The 17,037-nt window shown below is 39.1% G+C and overlaps 1 protein-coding gene across 1 annotated transcript; it reads right to left on the bottom strand.

Moving 5' to 3' along the window:
* Window positions 1-9,207: 9,207 nt before the first annotated feature.
* Window positions 9,208-10,223, bottom strand: hes2.1 (hes family bHLH transcription factor 2, tandem duplicate 1). Its single transcript, XM_036578037.1, has 4 exons — window positions 10,134-10,223; window positions 9,944-10,039; window positions 9,638-9,725; window positions 9,208-9,530 (listed from the first exon to the last, which is right to left on the bottom strand). Exons 1-4 carry the CDS (start codon window positions 10,221-10,223, stop codon window positions 9,208-9,210), a joined length of 597 nt encoding a protein of 198 aa, XP_036433930.1.
* Window positions 10,224-17,037: the final 6,814 nt, after the last annotated feature.

Raw genomic sequence — 17,037 nt, 5'->3', positions numbered from 1 at the left:
GTCTTCTCACAGTGGAAGGACAGACAGAAAGAAACACCTGTGGATTTATTCAGATCTGAAGCAAGAGTGGAGCTTGATTTTCTCCTCTCTGCTGCTCTTTGAGGTTGATAGATTTGGTGGCCTACCAGGTCTTCAATTAACGAGAAAGCCTTAAGGTGTTGAGTTAAGATTATTGATATTTAAGAAAGTATTGAACACCATCTAAAAGTTTAGTTCCTAAGTCTTAATTTGACAGAGGTGGAGAAGTCAAGCCTTTTGGCATTTGATGAGCCTAGAAAAGTGTCTTTCTTTTCAAGAATCACTTACACCTTCTTAAGACGGCACTACAAACCTTGGAGCTTTAGGACCACCAGCTGGTAATAAAATCTGCCATGTCACCAAGCACTAAAAGCAGTAAAAAAATCAAGAATGATGATAAACCAGCTGTTGTGGCAGGTAACGTCGGTGGTGTAAAGCATGCTGCCACTGGACTCTGGAGCAGTGGAAATTACGCTTCTCTATCTGGCAGTCTAATGGACAAGACTGTATCTGCATGACTGCACTGTGCCAACTGTGCCAAGGAGGGATAATGTTATGGGTTGTTTTACAGGGGTTGGCCTAGACCCCTTAGTTCCAGTGAAGGGGAATCTTAATGCTTCAGCATAGTAAGACATTTTGGACAATTCTATGTTTCCAACCTTGAGGGAACAGTTTGGTGAAGGCCCTTGTCTGTTCTAGCATGACTGAACCTCAGTGCACAAAGGCCCATAAAGGCATGGCTGGGTGAGTTTGGTGTGAAAGAACTTGACTAGCCTGCACAGAGCCCTGACTTCAACCCGATCGAACACCTTTGGGATGAGCTAGATCAGAGATTGTGAACCAGGCCCTCTCGTCCAACATCAGTGTCTGACCTCACAAATGCTCTGGATGAATGGGCAAAAAATCCCACAGACAAACTCCAAAATCTTGTAGAAAGCTTCCCAGAAGAGTGGAAGCTGTTATAGCTGCAAAGGGCATTGCCTATGGATTGACTCCATGAAGTTTGGGAAATTTTAATTGAAAATCTGATTGCATCTGTCAAAAGGCTAACATTGGGTTGTGGTTGGATTTTCCAGCAGGACAGAGATTTAAAACATATGTCCAAACCTACACAAAATGTGTCCATAGAATCAAGCCAATCCCAGGCCCAGGCCTAAACCCCATGGAACACTTGTGAAGTGAGTGAAGAGGCAAAGGAGGAGATCTAAGGACCTAGACGACTTGGAGAGATTGCTCTCAGATTCCTTGTTCTTCTGTATTCTCTTATCATAACATGCATTATAAAGAAGACTCATTGGTGTTATGCTAGCAAAGGGACATTGTGACATGGGCTTGTTGAAAAATATTATTTTTGATAAGCGTTTTTTGTTATCTTAGACTACATTTACTCAGCTCAGCATTTGACTGAGCTAATTAACCACAAACACATTTTTTATGACCCTTTAAACTCACTTTGACTGTATTTTATATCAATAGTCTCAACTTTCTTTTCTTGTCTTTTGTTTTCATCCCTTTCCCTTTACTGCTTTCCACATTTCTGCTACCTTCATACTGGGACACCACCATAATATCAGTCTAATGTCTCTGAGATCTGTTTCACTTCATATTATCTTCAAGACTATACCATAAAAATGCTGCAATGTTGTTCAAAAGGAGATAAGAGCATGTACTGTTTTACACCTCAAAATCGGGAAATCAGTATACGCTCTTCTTTCTTTATCCATTTGAATTATAATACACTTCTTTCCATTCTCCTGTTTGCCATTGTCTCACTTGTATTCTCAGACACCCTGGACCATAATCCTGTGTCAAGGGGGTTTGTAACTGGCACGCTGTATCAGATGAAGTGGGGGAGGGGAGTTGTCTGCTATCTTATAGGCACAATGAGCTTAGATTCAACAAAGATGCCATTCAGAACATTTTACACTGGAAACATATAGGAATAACGGCTGCTGTAGGCTACTTGTCTGTAAATCTGAAATATCTATATTGCATTTTTCAGTAACCAGTAAGTAAAGATGTTTATAATGTTCTTCAGTGGTACTTTAGTAAAGACAATGGTTCTATATAGAACCATAAACAATCAAAGAACCTTTTACATGCTTAAATGTTTCCTTGCATGGTCAAATCGTTCTTCAGATTGATGGAAAATGTGTCCTATATAGAACCTTTTTGAAAATGGCAGGACCAAAAAGGGTTCTGCTATGGTTGTGATGTCAAGCTTGTAACAGTGGAAGAACTCCTTATGGTGCTATATAGAACCATTTTCAAAAAGGTTCTATACAGAACCATAGACAACACATTCTCCATCAATCTGAAGAACCATCTCACCATGCAAAGAACCATTTACTTAAGCAAGCAAATGGTTCTTTGAGTGTTCATGGTTCTCAATAGAACCATTTTGTTTACTAAAGAACACTTGAACCATGTTTTTATAAGAATGTAGGAGGAAGCATGATCAGAAAGATCAAGACTACAAGAGAACAAGATTACCGATGGCCTTTTATACGAGAAGAAGGATTTTGTACTGAATACTTTCCATGTGGTTCTGGGATCGAGTGTGAGCAAGAAGTTGAGTTCAGATTAGTTCTATTGAGCCTATGGAGAGATCTAGGCCTGAGAGGTATGAGGGGAGAATTGAGCTTGACTAAAATGAAGGCATGAATGAAGGATTGAGCAGCAGGATAAGAAAGATTTTTGTTGAGATTCTAGTTTTTGAGCATTAAAAAAAGCTGTAAAAGAGTAGTTTGTCGGTTCAACCTATAAAAATGTCTTCATGTGGTAACAAGCAATTTTACTGGTTTTATTCAAATAAGTACTTTAAAGTAAAGCAAAATTTTGGTTTAGATGAGCAAAAGCCATATTTTACATCATTTAAAACCTCAAAAACGCTTCAAAACAACTTCTGTCCTGTTCTATGTTTCACAGATTATTGCAACTGGAAAAAGGGGAAATAGGTTTGCTATCAATGTAAAATTTACTCAAGCATTTTGAGCCAGTAAGGATAAATTCATTTTTATCAATGTTGAGCTCGGGTATACCCCATCCTTGTCTATATTTCCAGTAAACAAGCTTAGTGTGAGTCAAAGGTGAATTATGAATTGACTTTGTGCTAAAGTATACCTGAGTTTCATTAGCAGAATGTCATGGTAATATTGAGTCCATATAGAGTGAGTAGATGATAAAGAGCATTGGGTCTAGGATAGAACCTTGGGGAACCACAGAAGTAGAGAGCAATGAAATGTTTTCCATTAGACACAAATGAAGTGCCAGCAATGCCCACATCTCTGAGCCTCTGGAGAAGGACAGAGTGATACACTGTATCAAAAGCTTCACTCAAATTAAGTAGAATGAGAGTATTAAGAGTCTTAGAGGTGATTCTGCACTGTGGAAATCCAGAATAAAGCATCTCAAATGAATTATTTTGTTGGATGGCAACAACATAAACCAAAGCAATTTCCTATTATATATATTATTACTCCTGTTTGTCTTATTGCATGACTAATTTGCTGGAAACAGATTGTACCATGGTATATAATATTAAAACTGCTGTGAATACTTTTCACTGATGATCATTTTAATGTGATTATAATGTTATTGATGGATTTCTTTCTTTATTAGCACTGCTCTATTAGCAACAGTTTTGTTTTACAAAAGGCTTTTAACTGCTTAATGTGATATATTTTTATATTAATGTTTGCATTGTGTCAGTATGGCCACAAATGCAACAAGTACTGGTACAGATTTTATGTCAGTGCATCAGTTTAATGTGTTGTGTAATGTGTATGGCCTACAGTAAATAAATGATTGTGAAAGTAGTCTGAAGGTTTTTTTTTCTGCAGTGTCAAGCAAGAGAAAAACCTTGACTGGGATAACCAGCTGCTTTCCCCCACCCCCCTCAAAGTAGGGGGTTGCCAGACGCTAGTGTTGACTAGGAGATGGGAGTGGGTAGGATATAGGGTTTATTAATACAGAGGTGCGGGGAAAGAGTTGGAGTAGTGGGGGACATGCAATGGTCTTTTTAAAAGGCTGAATAAACATATTAGTATATGTAACATTACTACTTATACTACTATATATTATATATAGTAAATAATGTGGTGCTGGGAAGTGTGTAGACTTTTAGAATTCTTTGAATTTCTTTATAAATATGACCTATGATGTGATCAGATCTTCATTTAAGTCATAATAATGGATTAAGAGAACTCAAGAAAGCAAATAACACAAACAATTGCATAGTTGTTCATTCATTTATTGAAAAAGTAATTCAATACTGTCAGTGTTGCAAAAGTATATGAACCTCGGCTTTCAGTAACCTTTGAGCAGCAATGACGTCTACCAAACAGTTCCTGTAAATGTTGATCAGTCCTGCACATTCACTTGGAGGAATCTTCTTGGAGGTCCATTCCTTCTTACAGAACTACTTCAGCTTTGTGATGTTGGTGGGCTTTCATGCATGAATGTCACACTTTAAGTTTTGCCTCAACATTTCTATTGGTTTAAGCTCTGGACTTCAAATCAGCCACTCCAACAAAAAAAGGCAAAATTTCTTCAGTCATTTTTTGTAAACTAACTGGTGTTTTTAGGGTTGCTGTCTTTCTGCAGGACCCACCTTCTGTTAAAGTTCAGTTCACGGATGGATGAAGGAACATTCTCCTGTAGAATTTCTTCATACAATACAGAATTCAAGCTCTATCAACTGATGGCAAGCTATACTGGTCCAATAGCAGCAAAACAGCCCCAAACCATGAAACTGCCACCACCATGTTTCACTATTGGGATGAGGTCCTTATGCTGTGCTGAAATGCAGTGTTCTGTTTTTGCCAATCATGACATTTAAACTATAAAGCCAAAAAGTTCTTTCATATACTCTTAAAAAGGAACCATCTTTCTTAAGAGTGTATGAAACTGAATCTGTAATAGGAGTGTCCAACTGGTTATTTGAGAATAGGCTTGCAGTGATTTTATCCACCCTAAAGACTGCGCAAGTTCATAACACTTAATGCCTGCTCAGTGCATGTTATTATTTACTGAAGAGAAGCCTTCGTATACTAGTGCTTGCAAAGTACCCCAGCATTAGTCTTGTCTCCTGGTTTCCCTAGCTTAGTCCCTTGTTATCCTGCTTTCCAGTGTGTTGTGTTTAAACTCACTCAGTGAATGTTTTTGCCAGGTATTTGTACTTTGTATATACAGCCCTTTGTTTTCCAAGGTACCTCATAGTACTGATATTAATGTGCCGTTTGTTTGTTCTGTTTGTACATGATTTCTTCATTATGCATTCCTCTTATGTGTTTTGCCCTTTGCACTCCCCTTTGGCTTTCTCTAACTTCTTCAGTGCCTAAGTACGTAATCAGGAGAGTCAGAGGTGACTCTTCTAGTGGGCCGGGCCCATTTTAGGCCAGTTACTAAGGGCTAATGCCTAACCTCACACATATAAACATATGAATGTACAGACAAACTGTAAACATTACAACCAAGTTTATATATGTATCAATTTGGGGTTAAGTCAGTGCTCTCTCCTCTAGCGGTGCAGCCCCTGTTTTCTCAATGAAAACAATCAATGTCGTAGAGTGATTAGAGATTAGCCTTTCAAGTTTGGCATGGCAGTGTGAATCATGAGTTAGTTTATACAACAGACAGTGTTCTGCAGAGAGCATTAACATTTTCATTGCTTAGCAATGCAGCAATTTTCCTACATGAGTCATTTGAAAAGTAGAAAAAGCATGGTGACACCTCAAAGGAAATGAAAAAAACTGAGCAGGATGCAGTGGAATACTTCAAAAGGTTGGCTATATCTGTAACGTTAAGGGATCCACAAAGGTGACAAGACAGAACACTACTGAACAAAACACTGAAACACAAAGAAAACCAAAGACAGAGGGACATGAAGAAAACTAGAAAACAAATCGATCACCAAAACAAGGCCTTTTTTGGTTATGGGGTCACACACAATAGACAAAAGACAGGTGAAACAAATGACAAGAAAGCAGGACCAGGGAGGAGACAAAGACCAAAACAACAACAAAAATACATGGCCTATGTAAACAAAAGCACATGGAACAGGAAAACAAAGGCTGACATGGAGAAAGACAACAGAGCAAGACAGGATGTTACAATATCCAAGCAAGTGGGCAGTGAAATGCTGAGAGAAACTTGGCTAACATTATTTTGTAGCATTTTGCCATTTTTTAATCATTGTCAGATTTAACATAAAAGCCTTCACCATATTTTTTATTTATTACTAGCTGGTCAGCTCGGTCATCTCATTATAGCCAGCAAAAAAGAGAAGGAAATGAAGAAAATGCCCAGATTTTAGAAAAAGGCATTAGCTAACCGAACACAGTAATTAACTAATTTTGCTGTTAAAAAGTGTTCTTCTTTTGTGTTTCTTCCTCGCTTTGTTTCTTAAAACTTTTTTACAGTCACAGATACAGTACTGTTTTAATGTCAAAAGACCAATATACAAACCTCAATTCTAAAAAGCTTGGGACAGTATGTGAAATGCAAACAGAAACAGAACACAGAGATTTGTAAATCCACTTTCACTTGTGTTTAACCAAGAACAGTGCAAATGTACACACATGTTAAAAGATCTTTAATGTAATCTAATACTCATCATGAAATTAATGCCTGCAATAAAAGCAATAAAGGCATTTAAAAAAATCTGAGACATGGATTTTACGTAGTTCATCCTCTTCAGTGCAAAACACCATCTTAAGGTTCAGGGAAGCCAAAAAATATTTGTGCATAAAGGGCAAGGCTGAAAACCACACCTGAATGTCCATGAACTCTGATTCCTCAGAAAACATTGCATTAAAAACCAGGATGCTTCTGTTATAGGCATCACCATGGCTATACATTTTGACAAAATGTTGGCAAGAAACACCATTTCCTGCTGCATCCACAAATGCAATGCTCATAGGAAAAGGACTGATGAACAGTGAAAATTTATATTGTAGTGTAACATGTCAACATTTCTAACTGTTTATGGAAATAATGAACATTGTGTTCTTCAGACCAAAGAAGAAAAGGACCATTCAGATTGTTACCAGCATAAAGTTCAAAAGCCAGGGTCTCTTAAAGTATAAACATTTTGGAGCAACATAAGCTGCCTTCTAGGTGACGTCTTTTTCAGGCTGCCTATGCTTTTTTTACTCGACAACATCAAACCACATCTTGCACGTGGTACAACAGCATGGCTGCAGAATCAGAGAGTGTGAGTGCCTGTCTGCCTGCAGTCCAGAGCTGTAAAAATGTGTGGCATATTCTGAAGCACACACTATACAACAACAATGGCTCTGTATGGTTGCACACCTGAAGACTTGAAAAAGGAAGAATAGCACAAAAATCTGCTTTCATTACTGAATCAGTTGATGTGTTTAGTCCACAAACAATTATCAATTGCTGTTAAAAGAAAAGGTGATGTAACACAGTGGTAAACATGCTCCTGTCCATCTTTTTGGAACTTGTTACAGGCATCAGATTTGGGACTGTAAAGAGATGAGACTGTAAAAAACAAAAACAATCTTACAAGGTAAAACATAAAATATCATGCTTTTGTCCTGTTTTCAGGTTAACACAAGTCAGTCTGAATTCATTGCTTTCCCTTCACTAGGATTTCACATACACTGTAAAAAAAGACACTTTTTGTGATTCATTAGACTAGTGACATTCTAATACTGGCATCGGCCAGGACTTTTTGCTACAGGTGAAGCAAAATGATCCAGTTCTTCTGGCTAATATTAAAATTATTGCTGCTATCTTTGATAATTCGCTTCAGCTCATGTTGAACATCCTAGTAACTTTAACACCAGCTAATTATTTATGAATTAGCCCTAACCTCGGCTAACAAGTACCCACCGTATTATGAGGCAGGCTAACTCTGACTGCAAGCTAGTTATTTTTCCTTTTGAGTGCTTGCAGTAGAATAGTGTAGAAGCAAAACCCATATAACGTGAGTGTTAATTCAATCAAAAAATATAAAAATAAAAACGTCATTAAATCTCTAAAATGACCGTTAGACAGCTTGTTCTCCATTTTGCACTTTTTACTCACCATTCAGAGAGCGGTGGAGAAGAGGGGACTATTTTTCTCCGCGGAAGGCTGAAACGCAACGATTGGCGGTGTCGCTTTGCGCTGCCGCTTGAGTTTACGTTGCCTGGGAGACGCCGCTGTCAATCACTCACACAGTTCTGAGCGGACAGCAGCTCGGAATGGGAGCCTTTATCTACTATTAAGCTGTATTCATTTAAATGGGCTCTATTTCTTGAATGTAATACTGATAAACTTTTTTTTTTTTTTCGTGACATATCTTTACCATTAAAACAAAAATGTAAGCATGTGAAACCATGCTGACAGGGGCTTTACAGCAAAAATACTGCATGGACACTCCTTATTAAGCTTAAATGAATAAACCTGTCTGAATTGTATGTGTAAGTCTGTCTGCAGTGGAGTACTAGAAGCCCTCTTCGAGGAATCTCCAAAGGGGGAGGAGTTCACAAGCTTTTCCCGCGCAAACTGAGGCACCTTTCTGGATGGATAATATGACGTCACATGACTCAGTATTATCTCTTTCCATCACGTTTTCTTTGTTTGTTATTATAGAGGATAATGAAGAACACCGTATCAGAACCAGACAACACCTGCTGGCCTATTTCTTTTTCAGTCTTTGTCACTCGTTCTTATATCTGCTAGCTGTTTAGAGATTTGATTCTGAGTGATTTGGGGAAAGAAAACTCCAGGCTCAGTCATTTCCACATTTCCACAGTGAATTTATTGTCCCGATTCACAATAATGACGTTTACATCAAATTCATTTCACAATTAAACTTTAACACACAGTGTTTACCGCTTCTTTGCACAGACCAAATATACAAAAGTCAATCGTGCAAACCTCATCAAATACATTTTAACCCTTGGGGTTTACAATTGTGTTGTTTACAACCCATTTTCCTTGAAACCCCGGAGAGGATTGCATTAAGTCACCATACATGGCACATCTACAGTATCCATGATCTGTGCTCATTGGCTCATTTGACAAGCATTCATTCAGTAAGCCATGTTTGTAGCAAGATACATCATTGAACATAATCTCTCTAACGGGCTTCACGTGCTTATGTTGTAGTCTATACAAAGTGAAAGGTAAGTCATTGGCTACTTTCTCATTCAAGTCTCTCAGTGCTGCTCTGGTCTACCAAGGTCTCCACATGTTGTTATTGAGGGCCTGTGCTGCGGGCTGAGAGCGGCTGGGAGCTGGCGTTGCGAGGCTGGAGGTGCTCTGGACGCGTGGGGTGTTAACAGCTTGGAGGCCGCGGAGGCGCTGCTGGGGCTGCGGGGCTGCCGAGGCACTGTGGCCGCAGCAGTGCTGGCACGCCGGACTGGCGGAGAGCATCGCCCGCTGCATGAACTCATTCACCCGCAGACCTGCTTCTCGGTCCAGGCCGGTGTGAGGGAGCAGCGCCGAGACTCGCTGCAGACACGCTTTATAACCTTCTCTGTAGCTGTCTGCCTGGTCTGTGGAGGAAGGGAAGACTGTTTAGATGTTTTGCCAACGTTTAGCCTGAATGCATGGTGTTCTAAGGCACTTACTAAAGTAAATGCAACTGAACGTGAAAATATACCTTTTACTGGCGAGGAGGGAAGTTCTCTGAGGAACCTGACGGTCATTTCAAGAACATCAGCTTTCTCGAGCTTCGAGTAGCGTGAGGTCTGCAAAAGGAGAAATCATTCCAAACGTTAGATTGACGTTTAGTACATGAATCCAAAAACGTGCTATGTTGGGAATCTGTAGGCTACACTCTTTAAAAGATGGTTCTTCAAGGGTTCTTTGGTGAAGACAATGGTTCTATATAGAACCATGGGTACTCAAAGAACCTTCTTTTTGAAGAGTGTAGAGATATTTCTCCTTCTAGAAGGGGACTGCTTACATCTTTGCCCACCAGAGGAACGATGAGCGCCTTCAGCTTGTTGAGGCTGTCGTTGATGCGCGCGCGCCTTCTTTTCTCCATCAGTGGTTTGAGAGTCTGCAAAACAGAGCAACAGTGATCAGAATCTGCCTGAACGCTATGATGAGAATTCATGTGTGGTTCAGTGATGAAGCATCAGGGTGGTCCTCACCTTTCTCAGTTCGTTCGCCTCTTTTCTTTGAGCCACCGTCATTGGGGAGCTGTATGAGGGGCTCGAGGTGTTGAGAATGCTGGGAGTCATGATTGGACCTTTGCTGGATGTGCGCTTGGAAGATGCACAGAGCGGTTTGTGGACGGACTGTCCGAGCTGGGGCTTTTATAAGGGTCTCAGGCGTGGAGAGGAGCGTTGGTTTGCCTCCCCCATCCGCGTTCAAACCAACCCCAGAGCGAGGATTGGCTACCTGCACCCCCCCTCCTCCTCCAGCGCAAGGCTTGAACAGTAGTTCATACAAGCAGTCCGCCCACCACTAAAAAAAAAAACACCGTGGATATTCCCACCGCAGCAAGCGACCATCTGTTGACTGATGTTTGAGTTTATTCAGGACTGCTGGCACGCGCCGCGTCTGACGGGCTTGCTTCAAGGCTTGTCGTGCACAATAAGTCAACTTTAAAAGGCAAAACAAGGCAAAACAAAGGCAAAACAAAAATAAAAATTATTTTATATAAGATATTTAAAAACTGTTTATTTCGCACATGCAGCTTTCAGTATAAGCCTGTAATTTGCTTTATAATAATAATAATAATAATAATAATAATAAGTAACAAAGTGCTTCAGAATACAAAGTAAAACATGTATCAAAAATAAAATATGCAAATGAAATAAATGCAGCAAAAAAGGGCAATAATACAATAAAACTACAACTATCAAGAAATTAAAGCAATATAACAAGTGAAACAATAAAACTAGCTTTTTAGGATTAGATATTGGCATAAAACCAATATATTTTGTTATCCATCCAGGGCGGAGAGGTACATGCGGGCAATTGGAGAGGCAAAACAGCACCATACAGTCTTAGCAAAAAGGGTTCTACACTCTCAAAATAGATGCTTCTTCAATGGGTCTTTAGTAAAGAAAATGTTTCTATATAGAACTTTATACACTCAACGAACCTCTTGAATGATTAAAGGGTTCTTTGCATCATGAAATAGTTCTTCAAATTGATAGAGAATGTGCTGTAGATGGTTCTATATAGCACCAAAAAAAGGGTTTTTCTATTGTTACGACGGCAAGCTTGGGTGCTATATAGAACCCTTTACAATAAAGGTTCTCCATCACATTCTCCATCAATCTAAAGAGCGCTTTCACGATGCAAAGAACCCTTTAATCATACAAAGGGCTCTTTTGGTGTTCATGGTTCTATATAGAACCAGTTTTTTTTACTAAAGAACGCTTGAAGAAACATCTTTAGATGTATACAGTACTCGGAAGACACGTGTAGGTTCACTGGTGGTGTTGGATGGTAAATAAAATAAAATAAAATAAAATGGTTATATTTGCACTGCAGACATCATGGTTCCCATCACCACCACTGTAAACCATTAGTTTCCTTACAATGCAAAACCTCTCTGAATGTCTGCTGACTTTACAGTTTGAATCCGCGTTTAAACTTGATATTGATATAATTTTATTATATTAAATAATCGTGTTGGTTTTGTTGGTTTTCCTTGGGTTGGTTTTCCAAGCTTTGAATTTGATGACAGCTATGGGATGGATTCAGGTTTTATGAGCCATTAAGACGCTCTTGTTTGTTCCACTTTGAGCTGGTGCTTAGAGCAAATGGATATTACATTACAAAAGTCATTTTAATGGGAAACAGAATAAAAGAATGTCTTTATAATGCAGAGCTTATAATATACGTGTCTTATTTATGTATTATTTAACACCCCATCCACTATGACCTGATATCCCACCTGAATCAACGCTGCATTGATAAAGAAAAGCTGAAAGGCTCAGTGGGCTCTAGCTGGGGGTGGTGTCAAATTTCTCGATTTCCAGAAGACGATAACATGCTGCTACCCAAGCCACGCTAGAAGGCTTAACACACGCGTAAACTTTTACAATGACAAACACGGATGCAAACGAGGCTGTTTAATGCCGTTCAGCTCCCTATGAACACTGGGGCTGGGGCGGGTGCGTGTGTGTGTGTGCAAGGGTCCAAAACACAACCCAGTACTCAATATATGCAAAGCAAACTAATAATAACTACAGTTTGAGGAGTTCTCCCTGTGCGTCTGTGCGTTTTTGGTGCGTCTCCACTTGGGTCCATTCTTTCTGTTCGGTTCTGAAGCATGTAGGAACAGAGGAGAATCATTGAAGGCACGTATGAAGCCGTTCGCCGTGGAGTCCTTATTAGTTTTTTTGTCTGATGGATGCAGGTCTCACGCGCTCGGCACGAGCCATGAATGCGTAACAGATGGAAGCCTGTGACCCTGACCAAAGCGCGCCACCGTTACCAAGACCACCACCCCCACAAATCTGTCTCGCCAAACTCTTTTGGAACCTCTTCTGCGTCCGGACCGTCCCACCAACATTCATCCCACCAGCATTTTCATAGCGTACTATTTTTTCAAAAATAGCGTCCAAGCCGCATTAGCCATCGCTGGGGAGGGGGCGGTTACGCACGAAGCCTTGGCTTGTCTAGATGGCTGCTTTTTCATAATCACAATTTTGTAAAGCTATTTTTTAATCACGCCTGTGTCTACGTCACTCTTTGTTTGTCTAGTGGCACATTTATTTAAACACTGTAAAATACAGTGCAGTTGTGCTAACTTATTCCATTATATTTCTTGCTAATGCATTAGTTACTTAGGTAACTCTGGCTAAGATCAGTTCATTTGGATACGTTCTACAGACTAAAGAGTCTTTTGCCCAAAAAGCTTCGCAGCATTCTTAGCAGTGTTGTTGGTTTCAATCTATTAAATTATTTTCCCAAAATGTTCATTGGTCTCTTCGCATAGTGATGTTTTACTTACAATGTAAAGTTTGGATTTTACATATTTTGTTATTATGGTGGTGTTTTGTGTTGATTGATGACTTTGAACAACTTTATTGACGTTATTTGGTAAATAAATGAGAGATGAATCCAACTAAGCTGATTAAAGTTAACTCTATTTAAAATGACTGGACTGTTTGGGTTAACTTTGCTGGCTAAAGAAGCGTGGATCGCTGAACATTAGAAGCAACTATAACTCAAATATGCAGTTATTTAAGCTTGAACCTGTTAAGTAGCTTATTTTAAGTGTGCATGCTCTTCATAAGTCAACTACTTTAAGTTTACAGTGAACGTGGCTTCATTTGTATTGTATTTGAAACTGCAACTGACCCCTATTAGACTCACATTTAGCCTATTGTATATGATCCCGTTTGCAATTCAAATAAAACATGTTTTAGCCGCAACCAGCGTTTGCATTGTTGGAGTGTGTTGCCTCAGATGGATGGTGCGCGCTGTGCACGCGTCATTCCTTTAACCAGGGGAGTCATTAGACTGCAGCTTCTCCTTGTTCCACTCCTGGTGTAGGGGTGGGGGGGGTGGGGTGGGGGGTGGACCGGATAATTTCGGTTGGGACCATCTTTGTGCATATTTATGGCGTGGGTGTCCCATCTGTGCACGCTTGAACAAGGCTGTGTTGTTTCTGTCGAGGACAGAATCTGAATCGAACCTGAAGCAGGTTGAATTACAGCAACTCCGCTCTGTGGCGCATAATAATGAAACAGAGCAGTCCTTCCGTTTAAACCCTTTTTGGTGGCAATCACTGGGCTATACATTCCAAATGCAACTCGAATTTCCTTTAAGAGGCTTATTCTTTCATTGGGTACACGTTTCAGTTAGTTATCAATTATTTATTGAGCCAGCAACCGCAGCTTTATGGCACGTTCTATACGCATGTTTTGGCTAAAAGAACGCTGGCATCTTAATTTACACCAAATAAACAAAAAGGTAAGCGGAGCTCTGCAGCCGAGCTGCAAAAGTAAGTGTGAATGAAGGAAAATCACTTTAAATGAACAATGTTAACGAAGATTGCGCCAATTTTTGCATTCAGAGTGGTTTGATGTGCAGTGGTTCACTGGTGGTGATGGGAACCAGGAGTCACACTGCCTACAACACAAATATAGCCATTTTATTTACTATCCAAAACCACCAGTGAACCTACACGTGTCTTCTGTTTTCTGTCTTCTCACAGTTTTTATAGTCTACACTCTCAATAAAGATGGTTCTTCAAGAGAATTGATCTGTATAGAACCATGAGTTCTGCATGGTGAAGTGGTTCTGCAGATTGGTGGATAATGTGTTGTATATGGTTCTGTATAGAAGCTTTTTGAAAATGGTTCTATTATGGCACCAAAAGGGGTTCTCCTATTGTTACAAGTGTGGCATTGTCACAACACCAGAATCGTTTTGTGCTATATAGAATCATTTTTAAAAAGGTTCTCTACAAAACCATCTACAACACATTCTCCATCAATCTGCAGAACCATTTCACCGGGCAAAGAACCTTTTCGGAAATGGAAAATGTGTTGCATATGGTTCTATATAGAACCTTTCTGAAAATGGTTCTATATAGCACCAAAAAGGGTTCTTTTACTCTCTTAAAAAAGATGGTTCTTCACAGGTTTTTTAGTAAAGACAATAGTTTTATATAGCATCATATCCAACACATTCTCTGAAGAACTGTTTCACCATGCAGAGAACAATTTAAATATGAAATGGTTCTATGTAGTACTTATTGTTCTAAATAGAACCATTCCCTTTACCGAAGAACCCTGGAAGAACCATCTTTTTAAGTGTGTTTGTAATGCTGATAATGTTAAAAAAAGTGGTAAATCTGAAAATGTTTTCCCATCACCACCATTGTGAACAGTTGAGCGACTTGGTAAGTTTCTCTAGGATGGAGCATTTCAATCAAACCACTCTGAATTACTTTGAATAACATTTGAATAACTTCATTTGGCAGAAACTTTTATGTGAAATCTGTGACGGGGCAATGACGTCAGACGGTATGATTATGAATGAAAGACAAGTAAAGGGGCACATATTACTCATTAAAAGAGTTTTAATTTAGGTGAGACTGAAAAATAGTATTTTGAATAACCTGTTAAATGAACTTTAGGTTATGACCACTGTCCTATACACACAATAACTAGTTGCTTTGACTATATTAATTTTCTCAAGCAAATGTTGCTGTAAGACTAATGATGTTATTGTGCTTATGCACATGCAGAAAGGTGTTCAAGTTTTAACAAACACCTGCAGTTGGAGTGACTGCAGAAACTATAAGAAACACCTCTGCAGTCCATTTTACAGTCGTTTCTTAACTGATTAGCTGTTCTAGGACATGTATATTGACCGTTCACACATCTGACATTGTCATATAGAAATTAACCTGTTACTTGGTTGTTGTTCTCAACCATTTTATTCATTATGTATCTTGGTTGAATAAATAACATTGCATTAAACTACTTGTGATTATTTATAGAAATTTTGCAGAAAAGAACATTTTACCCTAGTCACTCAATGCATGAAAGAAGAGCTATAATAGGACAGAGAGTAGCTCGTTTCAAGTTAGTCTGAAGCTACATCATGACAGTCTTTAATTACTGAGTAATATCTAAACTTAAACCCTTAAAAGGCCAGGGCCTGCTGACAGGACCAAAGTTTTATTACACATTTCTTTAACCTAAGACTACTTCAACCAGTTTGCATTGGAGTCCCTCTAGTTACTAGTTACTCTTTTACTGCCCTGTTGCAGCTGCACAGCACAATTTTAAAGTAAAAATCAAATAATCCTCCTTTGCAGTAAAATGAAGCTCTGCTAATCGTTCTAACACAGTTTGAACAATAAATGATCTTAAACACTGGAGTTAATGTATAACTGCTAATTCACCCTTTAACCCTGAAGGCTGGCGCGCAGATTGCTGGTCACCACAGCAACGCAGACAACAGTCTCACCTAGCTAGTAGCTAACGAAAAGGCAAAGTGAGAGATTTATGACGAATATGGATAATTTGGAGATGAATGGAATTATTTGCATTTACATCTCCAGCTGGTTTCCTGATACGTTTAATCAGCAACAAAAACTGTCAAATCCTAAAGAGTCACGAAGCTGAAGTCAGCTTCTTGTTTGAATGCCCGTTCCACCTTTCCTTTTCTTAGTAACAGCTTCCTGACAGCTACACAACCTTTCAGACCCATAGTGTTGCCTCACAGTGGAAGTATGAACAGGAACACCTGCGAAGTATAAAAGCATGTACTGTTAATCTGATGATGACAGCTTTGGTCAGTGTGGTCTTAGCACTAGGCCATGGTAGGCAGCTGCATAGGGCCCTAATGAGCCATGAAAATACAAATTAGATATACTGTACATGTTGATATTAACATATGTTGATAGGTAACATATTCTTAAATATAAATACATTTTTAAAATACCTGATATTTGGCATTGTAGTGATTATTTTCAGCAATTCCACTGCAGGATGAGGTTCTTCTAATAAAGTTATACAAGTGTAGCAAAAAAGCACAAAAAGAGAGAGCTGCACAGGCTCAGCAGATCATGCGTAATGCTAGTGCTAATGTTAGTATAGACAGCACCAGTGTTGGGGTAATTACTCAAAAAGAATCATCTATTCAAGTTACTAATTACTTTTCTCAGAATTGAATGGGATTTCATTCCACACAGCTTCCTGAAAAAAGTAATCTTACTACTCATTACTTTCCTGCTACTTTATTACCTCACCTTACTTTACATGATCTCACTGTATTAGCAGACACTTCTGCTTGTTTCATGCCCATCTGTCAATATAATGAGAAAATTTCATTTTTATTAAGGTAACAATGCTAGAAATTAGATATAGATACTCTTAGAATTAGATATAACAGCCGGATTTAACACGATTTCTCTTGCTAAGGTATCATTTTTTTGCAGTGTAGACTTTTAAAATGTCATTTAGGGGGCCCCATTCCTGGCTTTTGCCTAAAGCCCCAGAATCACTAAATCTGCCCCTGGCTTTGGTTGTCTGCCAGGTCTTGCACGGTTGTTAGGAGTCCCATTTTCTCGAC

The sequence above is a fragment of the Colossoma macropomum genome, unplaced genomic scaffold, assembly GCF_904425465.1.
Source record: "Colossoma macropomum unplaced genomic scaffold, Colossoma_macropomum, whole genome shotgun sequence".
Classification (NCBI taxonomy): Eukaryota; Metazoa; Chordata; class Actinopteri; order Characiformes; family Serrasalmidae; genus Colossoma; species Colossoma macropomum.
Note: the sequence above shows the minus strand (reverse complement) of the source record. Positions and strands in the feature narration are given on the sequence as shown.